The sequence below is a fragment of the Podarcis bocagei genome (genome assembly GCF_964188305.1).
Source record: "Podarcis bocagei genome assembly, chromosome: Z".
Taxonomy (NCBI): domain Eukaryota; kingdom Metazoa; phylum Chordata; class Lepidosauria; order Squamata; family Lacertidae; genus Podarcis; species Podarcis bocagei.
In genome coordinates, this window is record NC_138140.1 from 27167144 (window position 1) to 27193767 (window position 26624).

A 26624-nucleotide genomic window follows, 5' to 3' on the forward strand; every position below is an offset into this window, starting at 1 on the left:
AGGAGAAGGGGGAGAAAAGGATGGTTCAACAATCTTCACAGCAACTAATTTGTTTACCCAACTCCCTTAGCAACCCAGAAGCAGCAAGCTGGTCACTCCCCGAACCTGAACCTCCCATGGCGCTGTTAATAGGCTGGGCAACAGCAGTTGGCCAGATACAGCATCTGCAAAGAGAGGTGTGACTCGGAAGCACCTGTGCACAAAGCAACATTGCCTAGGTAAGTCACAGTAGCATTAAGCACATACACACAGTAATTGCTCTTTCAACTACTGGCAGGCATATATAGCAAACATTAATGTTCACTCACCAGTCCCAGAATTTGTAAAACGCTAAAGTGGTAGATAAACATCAGTCCAGTGGATAATAAAGCCCACCAGAAATTCCAAGATGGCTCAGGAGTGTAGACACCTATTAGAAACAGAGAGATGGAGAGAAAGGAAAAGTCAACGTTTCATTGATTGCTATAGTTCCCAAGTAACTAGTGCCTCTTTAATAAGGCACTAATTTTCACACCAAGATTACAAACTGTGGAGCACCATTTCTGGGTCTGCAACCATTAGGGTCTGCACCTTACCTCCAAAAGACGAGGGATACCTCAGTTGAAAACCTTAACTTATGAACATATTCACAATTTTATGCCGTGTATGTTTCCAAAGGCATCTGAACAACACACACATCGTTACAGATCCTGGAGCCTTTCAAACCAGACATTCTGAGGATGTAACCAGCAAAAGAAGGCTTCTGCTTCCACTACTGCCTCAGACGTAGGATTCTGAGTTTGGAGAAAACAGTAGCATTAATGTGTAAGGTAAAGGTAAAGGTACCCCTGCCCGTACGGGCCAGTCGTGTCCGACTCTAGGGTTGCAAGCTCATCTCACTCAAGAGGCCATGAGCTGGCGCCGGCCGAAGACACTTCCGGGTCACGTGGCCAGCGTGACAAAGCTGCAGCTGGCGAGCCAGCACCAGCGCAGCACACGGAAACGCCGTTTACCTTCCCGCTATAAAGCGGTACCTATTTATCTACTTGCACTTAGGGGTGCTTTCAAACTGCTAGGTGGGCAGGAGCTGGGACCGAACGACGGGAGCTCACCCCACCGCGGGGATTCAAACCGCCGACCTTACGATCAGCAAGTCCTAGGCACTGAGGTTTTACCCACAGCGCCACCCGCCACAATGTGTAGTTGCTGCCAAAGTATTCTCCAAACCTGCTTCTCCTAACCTTCAGCCTCTAGTCCACCCTTGCTGTGTACAACAGATTTCTACTATATCCACCTGCAAAAACATGGAGAACTTTTTTTTGTTTACCACACAGTAAACAAGACAATCTGATTCTGCACACTGATGCTCCCACACATGCAAGGGAAGCCACTTGCAAAGGAGCAGAAGCTGCTAAGTGGGAGGATCAGATCCTGTGCAGTTGGCAGGATCAGGAAGGAAAAGAGGTCTTGCAGTGCCGGAAAGGAGGAGAGGCCTGGTGGGAAAGGCATCTCTCCCCCCCCCCCCAACTTCATCCTGTGAAGATACAGTTGGCCAGTAGTTCTTTCCATTTCAGTTTCCTCAGGCTTATCGCTCACGCCAGCGTCTCTTTCTTGCCTCCCAGAGATGGCTCTGGGAATCTCAACCCAACCGGTCACTACCATGTATCACTATCTGGGGGTGCCTCAACCCAACTCGAACAAGGCACAGATCCCTTCAAAAAGGCCTGATTAGGCTCAGTGATTTGGGCTGTAGCTGAATCCAGTGCACAGCACAGCCCTGCAAATTAGGCAAAGCTGCCTGAATATTGTAGGAGTCGATGCCATTTACACAACCTTGGCATTCGTCACTGAGCACCTTGACTTCCCAGGAGAGGCGGTTACGTGCGCTTCCAGGGAAGGAAACAGCTTTCAGGCACAAAGCAGCTTATAAGCTTTCTTAGCCAGTGGGTGGCTAAAGGTCAGCACAAGCTTCGGGGGGGGGGTGGATTTTGGAAAGCAGAGTGCCAGACTCCGTGGAGAATCCTTAGAAATCCCAGGAGTGAGCACATGCTCCTTCAGCAGAGACAGACAATGAGAGGAAAGCTTTACTGGGGAGAGGGGAGGCTGGTCAATGTGGCCTTTGAATGCACTTCTTTCTTCCCACCCACCCCCCATGTAAATAAATGGTTGCCTATAAAACAAAGGGCAATGCTTCTCTTGAAGACACTATTACAATAATGGCAAAGCCAATTAACATAGGAAGAACTTTCAATATATAGGAAGAACTTTCTGACAGCTAAGAGCTGTTTGGCAGTGGAGAAGACCACCTTAGAAGGTGGTGGACTCTCCTTCACTGGAGATTTTTAAGCAGAGGTTGGGTGGCCATCTGTCAGGGGTTATTTAGCATTTATTCCTGCATTGCAGGGGATTGGACTAGATGACCATTTGGGTCCCTTCCAACCTTTCAATTTTATGCTTCTATGAATTCTGTACTGAAGGCAGCCTCTTACTGATGGGAGGGGTTTTATTCATGTAGCTAAAACAGACCCCTTCCACTGGGGTTTCTGAAACATACAAGTTATCTTGAAACGCAAACCTCACCGGTCTCAGTGCTAGAAGAGAACAGGGAGAAATTTATTTCAGCTTTTCTGAAATGTGTCTGCTTTTAGTGCACAAGATGCTGGACGGATACCCATGCCTGAACCGCTTTTTGTGTGGAAGCAGGATGATATGAACCTTCGGCCTTATCTACTAGGATATTTTATTGGTATAGACCGTATTTTTCACTCTATAAGATGCACTTTTTCCCCTCCAAAAAATAAGGGGAAATGTGTGTGCGTCTTATGCAGCGAATGCAGGGTCCATGGCTTCAGGGATAGCCACATGAAGCCTCCAGAGGGCAGCGGGAGTTCCCGCTACGCTCCGGAGACTCTGCGTTGCTTTCGCTGAAGCCAGGAGAGCAAGACTCTCCTGGCTTCAGGGATAGTTGCCTGAAGCCAGGAGAGGGAGAGGGATCAGTGCGCACCGATCCCTCTTGCTCTCCTGGCTTTGCTTCGCTGGAGAGGCGCTGCGCAGCTTTCCCTCTCTGCACAGCGCCCCTTCAGCGAAGCGGGAGAAGAAATGGAAGGGGCTCCGTTTCTCCTGCTGCTTCGCTGAAGGGGCACTGCGCAGAGAGGGGGAGGATTTTTTTTTTCTTGTTCTCCCCCTCTAAATCTAGGTGCATCCTATGGTCAGGTGCGTCCTATAGAGCGAAAAATACGGTAGTTCAGACCCACAAATAGCCACTAACAAATAGCCTGCACCTAGTGGAAACTGCCCCAGAGGCTCCTGACCTACTCCTGGATTTCCAGCACAGGTATATCCCTTCTTAAAATAAAAATAAAAATCCACAGCATGCTCAGAATAGTTCCGAACAAATGGTGCATGTTTTAGCTAGCTGAAGAAGGAAGCAAAACATTGGAAGGCTTTCAAATGCAACTCACTCCCTTCTAGCCTTTCATCTTCAGTTTATGGTTGCTTATCTCCTTAATGAAATTCTCTCTCTGGATAGAGCTGAAACTTATTGTTTGCGGCTCCATTAGCAAGGTCGTGTATGGAAATACTGGTGATAAAAGCAGAGGGTGGGAGAGGAAGACAACTAAAATTAAGTTAGTTTTCTCTCTCTCTCTTTTCATTGATTGATTGCACATATAGACCATTTTTCATCAGTCTTCAAAAGCAATTTCCCTGCTTCCTGGCTGCTCCTCCTGGCCTCTCATTAAGTTTAATTTCCTTCAACCTAGTCCTTCTCCCCCTTCCTCAAACTGCTTCACCACCACTGCTGTGTTCTTTGAACAACTGAAATACAGAAACAGAAGGAGCCATGTTATGCAAAACAAGCAAAACCGCACATTTGGATGCCTGGAATCTTCTAAGGAGCAAAATCCAAATTTATTTCAAGTTTAGTGCTAAATAAATAAAGCATATCACTGCCATGAATTCCCTGTATATTTCTCCCAACATGGATGCCTCAACACTGTTCAGCTGCTTCCAGAGCTTAGGAGACCATTAGGAAGCCGGTTTACTCCTTCACATTTCTAGGTGTGAGCAAAAGCAACATGCAACATTGGAAGCTTCATCCCAGACTGACTTTTTAAAATGTCATTTGCATCAGAAAAGAGATAACATGAGGTGACCCAACCCAGGCCAACAGGTAAAGGTAAAGGGACCCCTGATCATTAGGTCCAGTCGTGGCCGACTCTGGGGTTGCGTGCTCATCTTGTTCTATAGGCCGAGGGAACCGGGGTTTGTCCGTAGACAGCTTCTGGGTTATGTGGCCAGCATGACTAAGCCGCTTCTGGTGAACCAGAGCAGCACACGGAAACACCGTTTACCTTCCCGCTGGAGCAGTGCCTATTTATCTACTTGCACTTTTATGTGCTTTCAAACTGCTAGATTGGCAGGAGCAGGGACCGAGCAACGGGAGCTCACCCCGTCACGGGGATTCAAACCACCGACCTTCTGATCAACAAGTCCCAGGCTCTGTGGTTTAACCCACAGCGCCACCCGCGTCCTGCCACACCAGCTTAGTAAACAGATTTTGTCCAAGAATACAGCACGCACCTTATCATTACTACGAAGCTGCAGTTGAGAGGTCTCCTTGCACACTTCTTTTGCTGAATCAAGATTCATAGAACTGTAGTGTAAAAAGGGGCCCCAATGGTCACTGATTCCCACCCCCTGAAGTGGGGGTATCTCAACTAAAGCATCTCAGACAGAAGGTCATACAACCTCTGCTTAAAAAACTCCTATGAAGGAGATTCCACCACCTTCCAAAGTTGTCCATTTAACAGTTGAATAGCTTTTCTAATCTGAAACGTATTCCTGATGTTTAGTCAGAATCTTCTTTCTTGTAATCTGAATCCATTGCTTCAAGTCCTACCTTCCGGAGAAGGAGAAAACAAGTTTGCTCCATCTTCCATGTGGCAGCCCTTCAGATATTTGAAGATGGCTATCATATCTCCTCTCAGTCTCCTCTTATCCATGCTAAACATACCCAGCTCCTTCAACCATCCCTCATAAGCCAGGCATAGGCAAACTCGGCCCTCCGGATGTTTTGGGACTACAATTCCCATCAACCCTGACCACTGGTCCTGTTAAGCTAGGGATGATGGGAGTTGTAGTCCCAAAACATCTGGAAGGCCAGGTTTGCCTATGCCTGTCATAGGCCTTGGTTTCCAGAACCCCGATCAATTTGGCTGCTCTTATCTGCACACATTCCAGCTTCTCAATATCCCATTTAAATTGTGGTGTCCAGAACTAGACAGGCAGAATAGTGAGTTCTGTTTTGACTGTAATGATTTATTTGTTTTTAACTGTATGTCATATTGTGGTAACTCACCCTGACAACAATTACTGGAAATATTAACTGTTTTTGTACACGTATTTCTTCTTTAAGGAAAAAAATTGTATTGTTTTATGGAACTGCTTTTTTACACTTTCCCTATTTTAGTATTGTATATTTTATTGTTGCAGCCCACTGTGAGATTTTTATGGTAAAAGAGCACATAAGGAAACAAACAAACAAACAAACCTAAGTATTTTACAAAGTAGGTTAAAAAGGTAAAGGGACCCCTGACAGTTAAGTCCAGTCGCAAAGGACTCTGGGGTTGCAGTGCTCATCTCGCTTTACAGGCCGAGGGAGCCGGCGTCTGTCCGCTTCCGCAGACAGTTTTTCTGGATCATGTGGCCAGCATGACTAAGCCGCTTCTGGCAAAACCAGAGCAGCGCACAGAAATGCCATTTACCTTCCTGCTGGAGCGGTACCTATTTATCTGCTTGCACTGAGTACTTTCAAACTGCTAGGTAGGCAAGAACTGGGACCAAAGAACAGGAGCTCACCCCGTCGTGGGGATTTGAACTGCCAACCTTTCGATAGGCAAGTTCAAGCTGCACAGTGGTTTAAACCGCAGTGCCACCCGTGTCCTACAATGTACCAGTAGGTTAACACATCTTAAATAAAAGATGAATGCCAAAAATACCCACAACCCCCCATACACATTATACAAAACACAATTAACTAAACACAGCTTCTTCCTCAGTGTCAGAATAAACATTATACATAAAAATCAGTCACAAAAATGGAAAGGGAGATTCTGCAGCATAAAACATAGGAAATAGCTAAATAAAGTATTATCTAGACATTAGGAAACAAAAGAGTATGAATTCCATATTTATACACAGAATAGTGAATAACAAGACAAAAGAAAAATCAACTTGCTCTACGCAGTCACCATAAGTTCATAGCCACAAACAAACACAACTTAGTCTAACTGTGCTGAAGGGTGGTTAAGAAATAATGCTACACGCCACCCCCCAAATCGCCACAGCCCTGCAAGATTCCAGGCGCTTGTCAAGGGTCTGCGTTTCATTTTGGAAAAATGAGGCACTGCAGAGACTGTGGTGTCTTTATGGTATATGAATTATTTACACATACATACAACCTGAGCATACAAGGGAGAGGTCCACAGCATACATACCCCAAGAAGCTTCTTCTATAGCCACAGTAGCCCTTTAGACTTAAGCAGACCCCAACCACTGTTTTCAAACATTGCTCTCTCTCCAGCCCACTACTTCCCAACACTGTTGCTTAACTCCTAACTGCCTTTCTAAACAAAACCTTTCCTTAAAACACTGGCATTGTCTTTTTAAACTAAATCCTCAGTTGAGGGACCAATAAAATCCACTGATTTGCAAATGGTGTATGCCCTTTTATCTTTTGGCTTGCTAATAGATCATTACCCCAAGCTAACACCTCAAAAGGAAATTATTTGACTTAATTAACTCTTAAAACGTGTTGATTTCCTTAGAAATCACGTTAGAAGTATCTAACGTAAATATATGTATAAAATATAAGAATGCATTTAGAAAATAAATAAATAAATAAGCAAGCAAGGGGGTGGAGAAGTGTCTAATACATGATTCAGGCAGTTTGCCTTAGTTTTTTACACAGGCTAATTCCAAAGGGTTAAAGCAGGGGTAGGCAACCTAAGGCCCGGGGGCCAGATGCGGCCCAATCGCCTTCTCAATCCAGCCCGCAGACGGTTCTGGAATCAGTGTGTTTTTACATAAGCAGAATGTGTGCTTTTATTTAAAATGCATCTCTGGGTTATTTGTGGGGCATAGGAATTTGTTCATATATTTTTTCAAAACATAGTCCAGCCCACCACATGGTCTGAGGGACAGTGGACTGGCCCATGGCTGAAAAAGGTTGCTGACCCCTGGGTTAAAAGCTTCTAGCACACATCTTAATACACACTGTTATTGATAACTTTCTAACACTTGGGGGTCCGATAACACTCAATCCTTAATTAAATTCTAGCACCTACAACAAGCCTTTACAGTGGTACCTCTCTGAGCCTGGCTTCGGTTGGGGAGGGCGGGATATAAATAAAATTTTATTATTACCTCGGGTTACATACGCTTCAGGTTACATATGCTTCAGGTTACAGACTCCGCTAACCCAGAAATATTACCTCGGGTTAAGAACTTTGCTTCAGGATAAGAACAGAAATCGTGCTCCGGCGGTGCGGCAGAAGCAGGAGGTCCCATTAGCTAAAGTGGTGCTTCAGGTTAAGAACGGTTTCAGGTTAAGAACGGACCTCCAGAACGAATAAAGTTCTTAACCCGAGGTACCACTGTATAGCAATATTATGCACGTGGCCCTCAACTCACACTGAGGTTATGTTCCAGGGATAGTGTGTAAAGCCAAAATTGTGTTTAGTCAAAACACATTGAATGCAATGGTGGGTGGGATTGCCGAAGTATTCCCCCCCGCCCCCGGACACCTGTCCGCATTCTGCCCTCTTTCTAATTTTTAAAAATTGTTTTGCTAAGTGCGTAAAGCTGAACGTGCACAAGTTTAATATGTGTAAGTTGTGAGTTACCTGTACATGCATAATGTGTAATGCTACTGTGGGGAGGGGGAGGTTGCACCAGCCCTCTTGCTACTCTTGCACTCATGGGCTTCAGTATCTGTAAATGGTACTCTAAACAAATGGTGGCATTATGCTGAAAAAAGGCACCAAAAGGAGCAACCACATCCTCTTCGACTCAAGAGAGAGCTCTGGCTCCTCCTGCTGGGTGATGCAGGCCACACACACAAGGTTTGAACTTAAAGGGAACTTTCCTAGACTGCAATCAAGCTACATATGAAAAGCACATGACTTCCCTCCAACAATCCTGGGAACTGTAGTTTGTCCAGGATGCTGGGAACTGCAGACCTGTAAAGGATAAACGATTGCTCCCAGGATTCTTTGGGAGGAGTAATGCACTTTAAATGTTCAGTGCTCGCAACCAGAGGCATGCAGGAGCTCTTGTGTGAGACAGGTTGTGATGCAATTGTAAGATAGCCTCAGTACTCATTTGCACCGCTGCTTTCCTGCACCAGCACATATCAGAAGACACGATTTAAATCTCACATGCGAAAATGTCCTAAGGCTGAGCAGCAAGCTATTTAATCAGCAGCAATGAGTGGTGAAACCATTGTTGGGCTGTACCACTTGAGCCTGCAAGTGAAGGATTGGATGTTTTGGTGCTGATACACACACACACACACACACACACACACACACACACACACACACACACCAAAAAAACCAACACCACCTCCCTATGTATACAGAGCTAGCAGGAAGAAAGCCAAGACAGAACCCCAGGGATCATTCACACATGCAACACCTTGTGTTAAGAGAGGCAGAGCCAAGCAATTGCAGAACCACGTGACTCCCTTGTGCAGCTTGCTTTTAAAGTCAAAAAGGGATGCAAAATGTGCAGCAATTGTCATTTTGTATCAGGATAGGGAGGGGGGAAGGGAGGGAGGGAGGGAGAGAGGGAGAGGGAGAAAGAGAGAGAGAGAGAGAGAGAGAGAGAGAGAGAGAGAGAGAGAATGTGCATGAGAGAGCAAAAGATTCTGGGATGCCTGAGGAATTTAAACTTTGCAAATTCCAATACAAACTGGCATCATCCACATGTTCTACTACACCAATATCAATGCAGTTATCCACTAGCATCTACACCTACCAAATGTTCTGGCATGGTTAGGACCATAGGAAGCTTCCTTATACAAAGCCAGACCATTGGTCTATCTAGCTCAGCACCAGCTGCACTGACTGGCAGAGGCTCTTAAGGGTTTCAGGCAGAAGACACTCCCAGTTCTATCAGGACATGCCAGGGATTGCACCACTGAGCAATGACACCTTTTGAACATTTCTCTGCTCAAAAGTGTATCTAGAGTACATTTGTGAATGCATATTCCCTCCAGGCCAGCATTCCAAGGGCCACATGGCAGTGGTGGCCAAGGCCAGAAAGAAAAGCTATAGATGCAAAATTTACCTCCAGACAGCAGGCAATCTTACACACATATTCCTTAATCCAGGCAACTGATGTGAGCTGGTCTTTGACTGTAATAAATTATCTATCTATCTATCTATCTATCTATCTATCTATCTATCTATCTATCTATCTATCTAATCCAGGCAACCAAGGGGCATTATCAAAGTCCGAGAACATACTGCAGCCAAGCAAAAGGAGTCAATGAGAGTAAGAGGCAGGGTCAGGAGCCAGGTGTTGCTCAGGTGAGCCCAAATGGCTAGTCAGAGTGGCTCAAAGGGCTAGGGAACAAAGATCTGCTGGGTTGTGGTGGGGGTGGGATGAGAAGGTTATAGAATCTTTTAGCCAATATATATAAACGAAGTTGAGAGAGTGCATAGAAGAAATGGTGAAAAATAAGCACTAAGTTGCTGTGAATTGTGCTAGAGAATATTCTCCCTTTCTTGCAGTTCTGACTGCTTTCCAGTACACTAATCAGGAATTCACACTTTCTAAGCAACCATCCTACAAGGTCTGGCACTCGCCACACTCCTAGAACCCATGTAGGTGGAACAGATGCTGGCAACAGCTCCTGGATCTCATGTTGTCAAGGTACTGCTCACCAGCCTAGATCCCTCAATGGGCTTTTGTAATGCAAAGTTGGCCTCCCTCTACAACTTTGTGTATATCTCCAAGGCAACCAGGATTTTAGAAGGCAAGCTGGTCAACCTCTCTCGGGCCAGCACTAGAGGGCAGCAAATATCTGTAAACCAGCAAGAGGTACCTCTATCGTAATGCAAGGCAGCAGTCTTCAGATGGGAGTGTCACACACTTTGATCTTTGCTCAAAAAATCAGAGTGACCATGAATAAATGTGAGGCTTTATATGGTTTGTCCCCTTCCTCCCCAGGCCTCAGAGAGGTTAGGCTGGCCTCAACTAGAGCCAGGGCTTTTTCGGCTGTGGCTCCGATCTGGTGGAACGCTCTGTCACAAGAGACCAGGGCCTTGCGGGACTTGACATCTTTCCGCAGGGCCTGCAAGACAGAGCTGTTCCACCAGGCCTTTGGCCAGGGCACAGCCTGACTCCCTCCCTCGGCAATCTTCGCAGAGCTCTGGCCCAATGGTTGCCAGTGGCTTGAATTAATTAATTTTTATAATGAATGATTTTAGAATGTTGTTTATGTTGTACTTTTGTACTGTTTTATTGTTGTTAGCCGCCCTGAGCCCGGCTTCGGCTGGGGAGGGCGGGATATAAATAAAATTTATTATTATTATTATTCCTACGAACTCCCTAGGCTCCCAAATTAATTTTTTTCTGTGCTAGCAGGCTTTTAGCCTCACTGATTTCATGCTCTGCTTCCCAAGTATAACATGGAATAAATGTATCTAGGGATGGAGGTGGGGAAAGTCCTCATTTGGAAGCCTCAACTTCTATACAGATTGATAGATGTGCTCCAATTGGATTGTGCACCTCTCCAAACTTAGGGGACGAAGGCATATAAAATATGTATACAAAATGTGTACAATTTAAATGCAAAGTAGGGGGCCTTAAAAAATCTGCGAATAAGCCTTACACACTTACACACACACACACACACTACATACCTCTTTTATTCAGTAGATAGATGGGAACAATGTACAACATGACATGCTGAATGTAATAGACCTCCAATTCAAAAGGTAGCTGGGGAAAGAAGGAAAAGAAAGCAGTAAGTACTTTGCATAAATTAACATAAGACTATAGATGGATCAGGCAAAAGGCCCATCTAGTCCAGTACTCTGGTCTCACATTGGCCAACCAGATGTCTTTGGGAAGCCCACAAGAAGGACGTGAGGGCCATAGTGCTCTTCCCACCAGTGACTCTCAGCAGCTAGTATTCAGAAGCATCCTGCCATCATTTATTTACAGAACTGCATCTGAGAATAGCCATTCAGGAGATGTTTCAGCTCAACTTTCTATGCATTCGTAGAGCGTGTAAAAATTAACATGGCAGCCTCCTTGTTTTAAGAAATCACACAACAGGAAAAAAGATCTGAAATGCTTTCCAGTTCCAAAGCTTCACCAGTGCTCTTGGGTAACTAGTTCAAGGGTCACTGTGGACTCAAATCCTGGCACAAGAGAAGCAAAAGCTTTTGAGTCTTCAATCCCCAGCTGAGGATATAGATACTAATAGGTACTGGTTGTCAAGCCTTAGGGCAAAAATCACACAATTATGGTCATGGGCTTATTCACTCACTTAACAGGTTGTGTGAGCCATGTAATATGTGAGATAATAACCCATATAATTACTGTGGTGTAAAGTACTGCTATCCCTAGTGCATTTCAGGTTCATCATTAATGTTTCCTGGTTGTCACTGGTACTAGAAAATGTTCGGAAGTGAGCAATTGTGACTCACAGCCTCTGATTTGCAGCACATAGCCCATAATGCATTTGGTCTTTTCTTCTTCTTCTGAAAGTGCACTGAACAACTTCATCACAGCCTCCCACTAATTATGGAGCCAATTTTTCAAGCTTTGTTACCCTTAACTTTGGTTTGCAAGGAGTTCAGCTGTTTAGATTTCGTGCTGAATTGACTGGTTAAATTGACATTTGCAAGAGCATCAGATGTTTACTTGCAAAGCTTTGCTTGTTTTTTCTTGGATCTTCAAGGTTTGTTCTTGACTTACCACTCCTGGTTTGTTTGAAGCAAAAGAAATCATGGGCTCAGGTTCAGATGTAATGCTTGAGCCAAACTATGGCTTAGCTCCTGGTACGGCTGAGTGAAATATCAATATATTGTCAAAAACTGGTTTGAAGCCCATATCATTATATCAGTTTCATAATTTTTGACCTGGCAATGTATCACAGATCATGATGTATGTGTGCATGTGTGCACGCTATGCAAAAATCACAACACAGGAAAAACCATGAAGCCACCGTCCTTATTTAAGACATTGTGGTATATTGGTATATTGTAGTGTTTAGCTGGTGCAGTAGCAGGTTTAGATGAAAGGACTGTGAGATCATTTCTAGTCCTAAAAATAAATGCCTTCTTTCTAAACGTACCGAGGCTCCCTATGCAAACATTTTGCACCTGGCTCTGATTGGTGACTCTCAAAGCTATAGGAAAAATCGAAGTACAGCCTGAAGTCTACCCACCCCTGAATTACACTACTTAGAAAGGGTCTTAAATAAACAGCAAATCCTCTCAAAAACATAAAGAAATCTTCACAAACTGCTAAATATACACTTTGGCCAACTGTTTTAAAAAGTTTTATAAAAGTCCCCCATGGCAACATGGGGGCCTTTTATGACACTTGTTGTTAAGCAAGGTGACAATTTAATGCCACCAGAATCCCAGATGTCTTTCTGGAAAGATTAAATACCACAACATTTGCTAGTTTAATCCTCATTGCTATCTTAGTCACATGTCTGTATTTAGATATTGTAAGTATATCTCCCAGTGATATTCTTAATATGCAGCTGACAGGTATTATGATCTGTTTGGATATGTTTTGTTACCTATTATTATTTATTAATGATAATGATGAAAAAACCTTGCACAGAAAACATTTTTAAACTGATTTTTTTGAACAGTTTTAGGTAAAAAACAAACACACAAAGTATTCATTTCTGACAGGGTTCCTCTACTGCTTTACATAATCACCACAAAGGGAACACTTCTGAAAAATGATTCTGCTGCAACAACATGCAGAACAAAAACAATCTTTCATAGAATGAGAATGATTTGTTCTCCAGTTCGGCTAACAAAACAAGTATGTTTCCTGGTACACCGCCGGCATCTGTCTAAACAACATAATTAAAACAAGGAATAGCCAACACCCACTGTAATCTAAGATGAAAAAGGAAGAACATCACGTCTATCAAATTAAACACAGCCATACAGAGTAAACAGTAGCACATTTATTTCATGTATTCATGACACCATGCGTGACAGGAAACAAGGGCACACATACCAGGGCACAAGGTCCTGAGTAGGCCCCTGATGAAGGAAGCCAAAGGCTCATCTACTCCAGAACTTTGTTCTGACAGTAGCCAATCACTAGGATTAGTGCAACATCACTCTCCCCACTTGTGAATCCCAGGAAATTGTATTCGGCAGCAGTATCCTAGTTTAAGAACAAGTACCTGGGTTCACAAGAGCAAAAATTAATACACTCAGTTCCTTTTCTTACAGCCAGGGCTGGTGCACCCATGAGGCAAGGTGAGATGCAATGACAGATGGGGGTTAGTTGAAACCCAGACTTGGATGCTTTCAATCAGCTCCTCAGGGCCACAGGAGTTTACATGCCAACCTAGCCATTATATTACAGAGCCATACTATCATTAATGCTACTAATGGTTTTGAGAGCACAAAGCACTTTGCCTACATTATCATAGTACTCCTTGCAACCTATTATGCTAAGCATTTCTGCCCCATATAATGCAGCTGGGGAGATACTTGGGCTGAGAGAGAGAAAGGCTTGCGTAAAGCTGCCTAATAAGTTTATTACAAGATTAAAGCAAGATTTCAACTGTGGCCATTCCCATTCTTCACTCTTAGCCATATTTGACAATATTGTAAGCAGCCTGTCAACCCTGAGGAGGGCCAAGAGGCAAACAAGGTAAGACAGGAGCAATCCCTGAGAATCTCTTAACTATATGCATTATGTAGCAAGGATTGAAGGAAATGGTGAGTGCAGGGGGGGGGGAACCTGGGTGTTCTGGATTTTCCAGTGTTGATATTGCACAAGTATGACTATTCTTACCAGTAAATTGTTGCAAAACATTTTCCTGTATAGTGAAGTGAACGCCATAGAAATCCTGGACACAAGGGTCGCATTGACTGATGACCAAAAAATAAACAAAATATGCCAAATCTGATCCCGTGGCCAACAACTTTGTCAGACAATTACATACATGGCATTTGCCATTAAAGGATACATGTAGAGAGAAAGGGTGATAATTCAACTGTTATACCCGGACTAAATCCACTTGATTCAATGGACTTACCCCTAAAGGCTGTTAACCTCACTTACCTGTGAATAAACCCCACTGAATTCAACAGGACATACTTCTGTGTAAATGTGGTTAGGGTTGTGCTGTAAGAGCCAAGCACTGAATGCATACATGCCAACATGTGTGAGAGAGAAGCTCCCACACTGTGCATCTTATCTATCTATCTCTTATTTATTTAGAATATTTGTAATATGCTCTTCAGCCAAAAAGGCTCCCAAGAGTGCCTTACATACAGTCAAAGCAAGGCAGCCCCTACCTGAAGGCTTGCAATCTAAATACAGTGGTGCCTCGCAAGACGAAATTAATTCGTTCCGCAAGTTTTTTCTTCTTGCGAGTTTTTCGTCTTGCGAAGCACGGTTTCCCATAGGAATGCATTGAAAATCAATTAATGCGTTCCTATGGAAACCGCTTGCCAGGCTGGCGGTGCGGAGAAGGGCTTTTCTCCCCACCGCAAGCCTTCAGGACAGGTACAGGAACAGAGGGGAAGGGGTGCAGCGCTTCTCTTCTGTTCCCGCGGCTTGCGGTGGGAGGAGGGTTTTTCCTCCCCACCACCAACATTCAGAACAGCATTCTGAATGTTGGCGGTGGGAAGGAAAACCCTCCTCCCACCGCAAGTCTTCAGGACAGCCATCCGAAGGCTGGCGTGGGGAGAAGGGCTTTTCTCCCCACCGCCAGCCTTCGGAGGAGCCTTCCGAAGGCTGACGCAGGGAGAAGGGCTTTCCGCCCCACCGCCAGCCTTCGGAGGAGCCTTCCGAAGGCTGGCGCGGGGAGAAGGGCTTTTCTCCCCACCGCCAGCCTTCGGAGGAGCCTTCCGAAGGCTGGCGCGGGGAGAAGGGCTTTTCTCCCCACCGCCAGCCTTCGGAGGAGCCTTCCAAAGGCTGGCGCGGGGAGAAGGGCTTTCCGCCCCACTGCCAGCCTTCGGAGGAGCCTTCCAAAGGCTGGCGCGGGGAGAAGGGCTTTCCGCCCCACCGCCAGCCTTCGGAGGAGGTCCGAGGACAGTGGGGAAGAAGCGCTGCGCTTCCCCGCTGTCCCGGAGATTTCCCTATGGGCTTTCGTCTTGCGAAGGAAGCCCATAGGGAAATTCGTTTTGCGAAGCGCCTCCAAAACGGAAAACCCTTTCGTCTAGCGGGTTTTCCGTCTTGCGAGGCGTTCGTCTTGCGGGGCACCACTGTACAAAATGAAATCCCAACACACATATGAAAAGGGACAAGGAAGAAAGAAGAAAATTGAAACCAAAACAGAGACCAATTCCTAAACAGTTCTTCCCAGCTAGCACAGGTCAGGGGCAGGAGGTGCCTGGAGGAGCTGGGCTACCAGCATCTTGTGATGCTTAAAAGTTAAACATGCTTTGATAGAGGAAGCACCCACAGTTTAACTACCATTTACGTTTTACTACAGGCTCTAAAATGTGTTTCTTGGTTGAGACACAAAATTGGCATGCTGGCAACTCATCTACAACTAAAGACACTGAAAATTAATGACAAGAGGAGCTTTTATTAGTCATCAACAGCTATTATACTCTACTCATATTTCCAAATATGAGTTTGGCACAGAAAAGCACGTTACTGTTGCACTATTGGTGGCATGCATCTGCCTCGAGAGACAATGGAGTGTGTGTGACTCCAGAGATGAAGCCAAACTGCTGTATTAGCAGCACAAAAGTCACACACACACACACACACACACACACACCCTGACGCAAGCCTGGGCAGTGTTTATGGAAGTCCTGGGCTGCCTAGCCAACAAGACTCCCCTCTTGGCCTGCACTGTAACACCTCCCCCTATTTCCAGAATCCCTGTACACCATATTATTATCATCATCACTCTTAGCCTGATTTTCTGGGAATGATCCATTCAGTTGATGGATGGGGAGCCTGATGCTCTCCAGATGTTGCAGGACTACTATCCCCAACAACACCCAGAGGTCACTATGTTGGCTACTCCTGCAACTGTACCTGGAGGGACGCAGGTTCTTCTTCACTGACCTAGTTGTTCCAACACAGTGCTTTTGCCATTCAGCCAGCAAATGTACTTGCAGATACAATGGCAGGTGGAGGTTGGGGGTGGAGCCAGAGTTATGAGCGGCCCTACTGTTTGGGAGGAAGCATTAGCTGCCGCTGCTAGGCTGCTAGGCTACCTCCCTTACATAAGAATCAAGCATTGTACAATGGAAGAGGCAGCACACAAACTCACACTCCTCTCTATTCTCCACCTAGGTGAGAAACAGAGTTGAATTAACATATTCCGGCAAAGAGGGTGCACACAGTTGGCCTAGTGAGAGAGAATTCGCTGAGGAGGTGTGACCTGGGAAGAGGGATTCGGGCTAAGTAGGAAGCCTAGTACGAGGAGAGTCCTGAGGCTCAAAGAGAGAGGACTGTGGAGGGTGCATTTGGCCCCTGGCAGGAGGTTCCCCACCTCTACTCTATGCCAGTTTCACCATCGTTCTCTACACCCAAAGCCTTTTCAAAGTAAATTAGAAATCAATGCTTAGGTTCTACTTTATCTTTTGATTTCTAAAGTAAATGCCTCTTAAAATCACATGTGACACACAAATTAATGTGACAATTAACTGAGATCTACAGGACTAACTAACTAACTAACTAACTAAATACTAAAAGACCACGTGCAAAGCTCTTCAGAGTTACCAAGTTTTCTTCCTAGACTTCAACTTGAGTTACTTACTTCCACGACAAGCCCCTAAATCTAAATTACTTCTTAGAATAACCCTAGTCTAGGAGATATTTTTTGTGAGCTCCCCAGGGAACAGCTACAGGGTGGTCTATAAACTCTATGAATATACAGATAAATTTTTCCCAGGTTACAAATGAAAAACCGATGCTGATGAATTCGAGTGCTTTGCCTGAAGCCATATGAAGAAGTCAGAGCCAAGGTGGAACCCAATCCAATCCCTACAGGCTTTGGGACACTACAGTAGTACCTTGGTTTACGAACGCAATCCGTTCCAGAAGTCTGTTCTTAAACAAAAGCGTTCTTAAACCGAGACACACTTTCGCTAGTGAGGCCTCCCGCTGCTGGTGCCCTTCCGCCGTTCTGCTTCCATTCGGCTTCTGGAACACCTACTTCCGGTTTTGTAGAGTTCGTATCCCGAATAGTTCGTTAACAGGGCTGTTCATAGACTGAGGTACCACTGTACTTTTATCTGACAAACTGAATCAACGATGCAGAGCTTGTTTTTGATTTTTAAAAAAGTACATTGCCCCTGCTACCTATAATAATAATAATAATTTATTATTTATACCCCGCCCATCTGGCTGGGCTTCCCCAGCCACTCTGGGCGGCTTCCAAAAGAATATTAAAATATATCAAACATTAAAAGCTTCCCTAAACAGGGCTGTCTTCAGATGTCTTCTAAAAGCCTGGTAGTTGTTGTTCTCTTTGACATCTGGTGGGAGGGTGTTCCACAGGGAAGGCGCCACTACCGAGAAGGCCCTGTGCCTGGTTCCCTGTAACTTGGCTTCTCGCAGTGAGGGAACCGTCAGAAGGCCCTCGGTGCTGGACCTCAGTGTCCAGGTAGAACGATGGGGGTGGAGACGCTCCTTCAGGTATACTGGACCGAGGCCGTTTAGGGCTTTAAAGGTCAGCACCAACACTTTGAATTGTGCTCGGAAATGTACTGGGAGCCAATGTAGGTCTTTCAAGACCGGTGTTATGTGGTCTCGGCGGCCGCTCCCAGTCACCAGTCTAGCTGCCGCGTTCTGGATTAGTTGTAGTTTACGGGTCACCTTCAAAGGTAGCCCCACGTAGAGTGCATTGCAGTAATCCAAGCGGGAGATAACCAGAGCATGCACCACTCTGGCGAGGCAGTCCGCAGGCAGATAGGGTCTCAGCCTACGTACCAGATGGAGCTGGTAAACAGCTGCCCTGGACACAGATTTGACCTGTGCCTCCATGGACAGCTGTGAGTCCAAAATGACTCCTAGGCTGCGCACCTGGTCCTTCAGGGGCACAGTTACCCCATTCAGGACCAGGGAATCCTCCACACCTGCCCACCTCCTGTCCCCCCAAAACAGTACTTCTGTCTTGTCAGGATTCAACCTCAATCTGTTAGCTGCCATCCAACCTCCAACCGCCTCCAGGCACTCACACAGGACCTTCACTGCCTTCACTGGTTCTGATTTGAAAGAGAGGTATAGCTGGGTATCATCCGCATACTGATGAACACCCAGCCCAAATCCCCTGATGATCTCTCCCAGCGGCTTCATGTAGATGTTGAAAAGCATGGGGGAGAGGACAGAACCCTGAGGCACCCCACAAGTGAGAGCCCAGGGGTCTGAACACTCATCCCCCACCACCACTTTTGTGAACACAGCCCAGGAGGAAGGAGCGGAACCACTGTATAACAGTGCCCCCAGCTCCCAGCCCCTCAAGACGGTCCAGAAGGATGTTATGGTCGATGGTATCAAACGCCGCTGAGAGATCCAGCAGAACTAGGAAACAGCTGTCACCTTTGTCCCTAGCCCGCCGGAGATCATCAACCAGTGCGACCAAGGCAGTTTCAGTCCCATGATGAGGCCTGAATCCCGAGTGGAAGGGATCCAAATGGTCTGCTTCTTCCAGGCGTGCCTGGAGTTGTTCAGCAACCACTTGCTCAATCACCTTGCCCAAGAATGGAAGATTTGAGATTGGGCGATAGTTGGCCATCGTGGCCGCATCTAAAGATGGTTTTTTAAGAAGCGGTTTAATAACCGCCTCTTTCAGCGGGTCTAGGAAGGCTCCCTCACGGAGGGAAGCATTCACCACCCCACGAAGCCCATCGCCCAGTCCTTCCCGGTTAGCTTTTATAAGCCAGGATGGGCAAAGATCAAGGAGACAAGTGGTTGGTTTCACTCGTCCAAGCAGCCTGTCCACATCCTCGGGGGTAACAGATTGGAATTGATCCCACACAACTTGACTAGACAGGACTCTAGAACTCTCCAGCCCTGGCCCTGCTCCCACGGTGGAATCTACCTCTTCTCGAATCTGAGCGACTTTATCTGCAAAAAACTTTGCAAAGTCATTGCAGGAGATCATGTGGCCCGTACTGGGCCCTGATGGAGCAGGTGGTTCCGCTAAATTGCGAACCACCTGAAAGAGTCTCCTGCTGCTGTTTTCCACAGATGCAATAGAGGCGGTGAAGAATGTCTTCTTCGCTGTCGCTATCGCCACTTGGTAGGCTCGACATTGAGCTCTAACCCGTGTCTGGTCAGATTCAGAATGGGTTATCCGCCACCGGCGCTCTAGCCGTCTCAACGATTGTTTCATTGCCCTCAGATCCGTGGAAAACCATGGGGCTCTCTGGGCTCCATGCAATCGGAGAGGGCGCTTTGGAGCCAAACAGTCAATAGCCCTGGTTAACGCCACATTCCAGTGGGCCACCAGGGAATCAGCTGAAAGGCCATCAACATGGGATAAAACATCCCCTACCACTCTCTGGAAACTATTTGGATCCATTAAGTGGCGGGGGCGGACCATCTGAATCGGTCTCACCTCCCTGCAGAGGGGAAAGGTCGCAGAGAAGTCCAGTTGCACCAGGAAGTGATCTGACCATGCCACTTCTTTGGTTTCGCTTTTACTTAGTGTCAGATCACCAACATCCATAGAGGTGAACACCAGGTCTAAGGCATGCCCGTGGCTATGGGTTTGGCCAGACTTATTCAGGGACAGCCCCATGGAGGCCATGCTTTCCACAAAGTCCCGAGCGGCCCCTTGTAAGGTCGTGTCGGCATGGATGTTAAAATCCCCTAGGACAACCAAACTAGGTGTCTCCAGGAGGACATCCGACACGACCTGAAGCAGCTCGGGCAGGGAATCCTTGGAGCAGCGGGGAGGTTGGTACACCAATAGGAATCCTGTACTGCCCCTATTGCCCAACTTCCAGAACATGCACTCAGAGAACTGGGTCTTTCCAATAGGATGCCTGGTGCAAACTAATGACTTCCTAAAAATCACTGCAACCCCCCCTCCCCGCCCACAAGGCCGGGGTTGCTGTGTGTAAGAGAAACCTGGTGGACAAGCAGCGGCAAGGACAGGCCCATCTGCTTCATCCAACCAAGTTTCTGTTACACATGCCAGGTCAAATCCTCCATCCACGATCAAATCATGGATCACAATGGTTTTATGGATCATTGACCTGGCATTGCACAGCAGCACCTTCAGGTCATGTGGGTATCCCTTGCTGATTCCAGTATCCGTCCGGTCAGAACCAGACCTGGAGGCAGGGATAGTCCTCAGACAACGACTAAGCCTGCTTCCTCAGTAATGACATGGTCTGGTCTTAGCGTAACTCCTCCTCCTACCCATGATCACCGAGATCAGTTGTCCCAGTCCAACTTCCACTCTGCCTCTTCTTGCTTCCAGAATTCATAGGTCTATGTTTCCAGTTTCAAAGAGGCCTTATGAGGTAGCAGAACACCATTTGGAGGTTTGCCTTGGAAAAGGCAGCTGAGCAAAGCAACGTCGAAGCTTGATGTTGTCATAATCCCAGTCCCAAGAGGAGCTAGTTCTTCAGTGGTCTAAGTTTAGTATTCGTCATCCAGTTACACAGGCAGGATGCAAATGCAATTAAGAATTTTACGAAAGCTGCAAATGTTTCCAGATTACACAGTTTATTTTACTAGGTTTGTTGTCTGGAACCCAAACAACTCAATGTTTTTCTCATGTGGTCTTTTATGAAGTTTAGATTTGATTCAATGCTAGTCTAATCCTTACTCGGCCATGGAGCTCAAAGGGCAAGCTTGGGCTAGTCACTGCCTCTCAGCCTAGCCTACCTCACAGAGTTATTGCAAGGGGAAGACGAAGTATACTCCAAGCATATACCTGGAGGGCACTGACCACATTAAAGACATTAGGCAAAATGTATTGCAGGGCCTACTATATGATAGACCTAGCAGGAAATTTTTGCATCAGCTTTTGTCCTTACGTAGTCTGGTTTTAAAAGATATATTATTTGCACCTTCCTACCAGGCAGACAGGGACGCGGGTGACGCTGTGGGTTAAACCACAGAGCCTAGGGCTTGCCAATCAGAAGGTCGGTGGTTCGAATCCCCGCGACAGGGTGAGCTCCCGTTGCTTGGTCCCCGTTCCTGCCAACCTAGCAGTTCGAAAGCATGTCAAGTGCAAGTAGATAAATAGGTACCGTTCTGGCGGGAAGGTAAACGGCGTTTCCGTGCGCTGCTCTGGTTCGCCAGAAGCGGCTTAGGCCACATAACCCGGAAGCTGTCTACGGACAAACGCCAGTTCCCTCAGCCTATAGAGCAAAATGAGCACACAACTCCAGATTTGTCTGTGACTGGACCTAATGGTCAGGGATCCCTTTACCTTTACCAGACAGATAGGGATTTCCAGACTGTGGCCCACAGATTACAGGTGGCTTATGAGCTTCATTCAGGTGGGCTGTGACATGTCTGTGGATTTGTGGTTAAAGATGGGAGGCACCATATGCATTGCATTATATTATATCTACTGTTTTTTAATGACATGTTGCTGTTTATTTTATTTCTTATATTGTATTGCAATATCAATTCATGTGTGGTGTTGGACTAGGAATTGGGAGTCTCAGGTTCAAATCGATGCTCAGCTATAGGACTCCCTGGAAAACCTTTGCCCAGTCACAGTCTCGGGCCTAATTTACCTCACAGGGTTATTGTGAGGATAACATAGGGAGGAATTGAACCATATATGTCACCTTGAGCTCCTTGGGAAGAAAAGCAGGATGTAAATGAAATAAATAAAAGTTTAAAAATGGAAAACTGCAATACAAAATGAAAGAAGTGATTTTTTTAAAAAATGCAGTTAAAACCCACACAGCATCTAGCACAGTGCATTGCAATTGCTTCAACAGATAGAAAAATCATTAAGTGGTCCACAAGCAGTTGTTTGCGGAGTTGGGAACCGCTGCTACAGTTAATAGTGAAAAAGCATGGGAGAGAAATGTATGTGGGAGAAATTAGCCCATAGGCCCATGGGGGGCTCCAGGCTCTCTTTTCATTGGGGGTGGGGGCAGCAGTTCCAAACACTTAACCATGTTTGAGAAGTTGAGAGGGGAATACTGCCACATTTGCATGTAATGCTAAACCAGACTAGGGCTTAGTGTGTACGTGTAAACTCTCAGGAAGGAAACTGCAGCTGCTTTGTTCCTCCCCTCCCAGGTAATTTTAGCTCAGTGCAGCATTGCAATTAAGACAGAACTCTGATCAGAATGTCATCCAGGTCCTCTGGAACTCCCTCCCTAGAGAAGCTAGATTGGCTCCCTCCTTGTCCTTCCGCCAGCAGGTGAAAATGTTTTATTCTGGGATTTGGGAGACTGATGGGAGTTTTTTTGTTTTTTGTTTTTAAGGAAAGGGCTTTTAAATAGTGCTGTGCTCTTTTTATGATCTGCATCTTAAAATATTTGTTTTTATATTGTTTGAATTCTATTAGAGTTTAATTACTTTTCAACTATTATTTTTAATATGTTTTTAGCGTTTTGTATTTTATCAGTGCTGTTTTGTGTAAGCCGCCTTGAATCCTGGTCTGAGAAAAAGGCAGGATATTATTATTAAATAAAAAACCATGATCTGCAGCCAGGAAGAAACCTGGGCTGTAGCTCATGGTTAGCAGAGAAGTATTACCCATGACCCTGGGTTTGAATGATACATTAAGCCAAACCCTGTCTTCAAGGCTGGCCTAATACATTTTGGCACCTGAGGCGAACAACAAAATGGGGTCTCCCTCTCTGCCAGGGAAGAAAAGGTTAGAGAAGAGCTACATCAGGAACAAGGGGGAAAATAAAGACCTACATCAGGATTTGCTGCCCCTGGGGATCCTGCCACCCGAGGCAGTTGCCTCACCATGCCTCATTGGTGGGCCAGCACTGCTTGTCTGTGCTGCTCTACCACACACTATGATAAAAAGGACTGGAGAGGAACAAACTGGCTGTGATTTTCTCCGTAGGAATCAGTGCATTCACACGGTCTCAGTACACCATAGTTTCCTGCGAACCAGGCCATTATTATTTCTACATTTGGATTACCAAAGCCTGCTCAGGCAGAGAACCCTGGGCCTAAATTGCTGCTGTTCACTATGTGGCTAACACGGTCAGGCAGCAGGAACAAACACCCAAGTGCTAAAGTGGGGGCTTGGCAGATCTTTGAATTATAAATGTCAGCGAGCAGATTGTGAAACTGAGCACTGGAAGTACTTTGTTTGTACATCATGGGGGTTTCAATGACACCTTGTTTGTGTCAATCTGTTCAGCGGGTTCTAAGCTTTCCAACAAAAGCTGGGAAAACTACTCCTGCTGGTTATAAAGAAAGGTTTGGTGCTGTGCATATTAGAAATTACCAAACTGACTTTTGTAATTATGACAGCTGGCTTCTTATACACTCGCTTTCATGATATGTGACAATTTCCTCTCAGCCCTAATTAAAATGGTCCAACAGGAAAAGGGGGATTAGTAAGGAAGGCCTGTAACAGATAAAAGTTGTGCTTTATTTCATTAGCTTTCTGAAGATTAAAGCATTTAAATGACTTGGTTTAAAAAAAAACTTTTCAAGAAGGAAACTGTATATCTTTTGCATTTCTTTTTAAAATTTGTGTTTAATTTCCCTGTTTTTGTTTTTGTTTTGTTTTTTGTTTTGTGTGTGTGTGTGTGTTTCAGGAAAGTTCCTATATTATAGAATGTCATGGACTGGCTGGATGCAGAGGAGGGGGGGCACCAGCTGGGTAACCTGCAAGGGAAGAAGGCTCAGGGGATTGGTTGGTGGGATGACAATGAATGGTCAGAGGGAGAAGAGGGAGCAGGCTGGGAGGAGGGGGTGTCAGAAGCTGAAGAGGCAACAGGGTTTGGTAAGCAGGAAGAGTCTGGGGCAGAGAGCAGTCCAGAAGCAGAGGCAAAAGAGGAGGCTGGAGAGGAGAAGGGGCCACAAAGCAGAGATCAGGCAGGCTGCTGAAGAAGCCAGGGAGTCTCCCCATCCTGCTGCAATCAGCTCCGCTGCCCTCCTGGATACAGCAGAGGGCAGAGCAAAGGGAGACAAGGCAATGAAGTCTCAGATTGATTGGGAAGGACCAGGGCAAAGAGTCATCTTAGGGTGCTGTGGGAAGGCAGGGACTTTCAGTCCTCATAACTGCCTAGTTGGGGCAAGATCTACTGTGGAGAGTTACTGGGCTCATTAGGCCTGAGCTGTTTTGTTTCTTTGAATAAAGAGTTAACTTCACTGGCACTTTGTGAGTTCACTGCCCCTCGTATCTGTATCTGACATAGAAATGGCTTGTCTTAATTCCTCTGCCTTAATTCAGAGAAGATACTTATTTGTGACTCACCATGCCAAAGGCCTACAGCAAGCAAAAGTCATTATATCTGAATTTAGCATTTTGTAGGCAAAAGTTAGTGGAGGCAGGTGAACAAATATTTCAGAGGACTAGTGTGTGCTACCACCATCACCGCACCCAGTGACATCCTATACAAATGGAACAGTCTGAAACGGCCTCCCTCTAGGAACACCCACTTATGAGAGGCAAGCAAGTCTTGAACTGGCTTGACCAAACACAGGGTATTGCTATGCTGCCTGCCTAGTTCTTACCAACAAGACAGATGCCATCTACCAGAGGCATCCCTTTCTCTGCACACTCAAGTTGGGCACTAAGGGGGGAAAGAATCAACAGTTTTTCTGACATGAGCAAGAATGGATAGATTAACCATGTCAGTATCACTGGCATTCAATCATTCTGTTTTTAAAAATGTATAGGAAAGAGGAATCTGCATTTAATTTGTTTTGACCAGGTTGTATAGATTCTTCCTCGAAAAGTATGTGTTTTGTATGCTTTTCAGTATATTACCCCCAGAATGCACAGTTTTAAAATACATTTTAAAAGTGAAATTTGTATTTTGTGCTCATTTGGGGAAATTGAAATGGCAGTGCAAAATCTGGAGAATGAAATCTGACTGAAAGTTGCATTCTGGTTTGCCAACAAGTTCACTTCTGCTCCTCTCAACTAAAGCCATGATAATCTTGATAATGAAGGTAATCATTAATCTGGTCTTAATCTTAATTAGGGATGCAGGTGGCACTGTGGGTTAAACCACAGAGCCTAGGACTTGCCGATCAGAAGGTTGGTGGGTCGAATCCCCGCGACAGGATGAACTCCCGTTGCTCGGTCCCTGCTCCTGCCAACCCAGCAGTTCGAAAGCACCTCAAAGTACAAGTAGATAAATAGGTACCACTCCGGCGGGAAGGTAAACGACATTTCCGTGCGCTGCTCTGGTTCGCCAGGAGCGGCTTAGTCATGCTGGCCACATGACCTGGAAGTTGTACGCCGGCTCCCTCGGCCAATAAAGCGAGATGAGTGCCGCAACCCCAAAGTCGGCCACGACTGGACCTAACGGTCAGGGGTCCCCTTACCTTTTAATTTAACCAGCTGTTGATTCATAAGACATCTCATTAAGATTCTCTGTTGGGAAGAACTGCTAAAGTATCGAAACAAGATTTGAGTTTGCTAACCCAATTCTTTTCGGTCACTGTCATCAAGACAGGACACCTGTTGTTCTAAAATGATAGGCTGGAGAACAAAATTTGGATAAATAAAAATATGCACAGCTCCATAGCTCATTCCAAAATATGAATACCTGGTTATTTTATTTTTGGAAAAGGTGAAGGGAGGCAGCAGTTATGAGTTAACTATCTTTGGAGTCACAACAGGTGCTGTGATTCTTCAGTGGTTTGACTTCACACCCAGAGGCCACTGGGGGTGAAGTCAAGACAGATCGGTGCAAACAACCAACAGTACACAAAATTGCACTCTGTGCATTCAGATTCTAGTCAAATAGTGGGGGGTTCTCTTGCTTTAAGTGACCCACATAGTTATATAGCTATGTTTAATGATTGTTTAATTATTTGGTTTTAATTGCTGCATGATAAACATTCTTACCTGAAAAGGAGACATTAGCATAACCCGTACTTCCATTATTACAAATGTGTGTGGTCGAAGATCACTGTACTCTGTTAAAAATGAGAGCATTGCCTAAGTGGTACTGTGTGCTGACTTCCACGTTGGCCTTGCCTGGAATCCACTGCAAAGGTCAAGTGTCTTTCCAGGGAAAGAGTGTTGTTATGGAATGCAAGAGTGTTGTTATGGAATGCAAGAGTCTAGGAGAGAACACAGAGTCAAGTAAGGAGAGAGGCAGGTTTTGCTTACTCACCAATCGAGTGTTAACCACAGGAAACAGCAACGCCAAGAGTGCCCCATTAAGCATATGCATCTGCAACCTAAAAAGGGGAAAGTACAGGGTCACCTTTACAATGTAAGAACATACATTTTTTAACAGATGTTCCATATGACTGCA

At 45.6% G+C, this 26624-nt stretch overlaps 1 protein-coding gene and 1 long non-coding RNA gene across 8 annotated transcripts in view; one reads left to right on the forward strand and one right to left on the reverse strand.

Moving 5' to 3' along the window:
- The window catches only part of TMEM164 (transmembrane protein 164), a 58224-nt gene that overhangs the window by 5529 nt on the left and 26071 nt on the right, over positions 1-26624 (reverse strand). For all 7 annotated transcript variants that reach the window (XM_081179345.1, XM_081179347.1, XM_081179344.1 and 4 more), the window contains exons 4-6: positions 26481-26547; positions 10911-10989; positions 309-409 (exon numbers count right to left, since the gene is read on the reverse strand). In XM_081179345.1, coding sequence (XP_081035471.1) covers positions 309-409; positions 10911-10989; positions 26481-26547 — 247 coding nt within the window. The remainder of the gene's footprint in view (positions 1-308; positions 410-10910; positions 10990-26480; positions 26548-26624) is intronic.
- Positions 25-5530, forward strand: LOC308578831. Its single transcript, XR_014004152.1, has 2 exons — positions 25-218; positions 1314-5530. It is a non-coding gene; the product is annotated as an uncharacterized lncRNA (long non-coding RNA).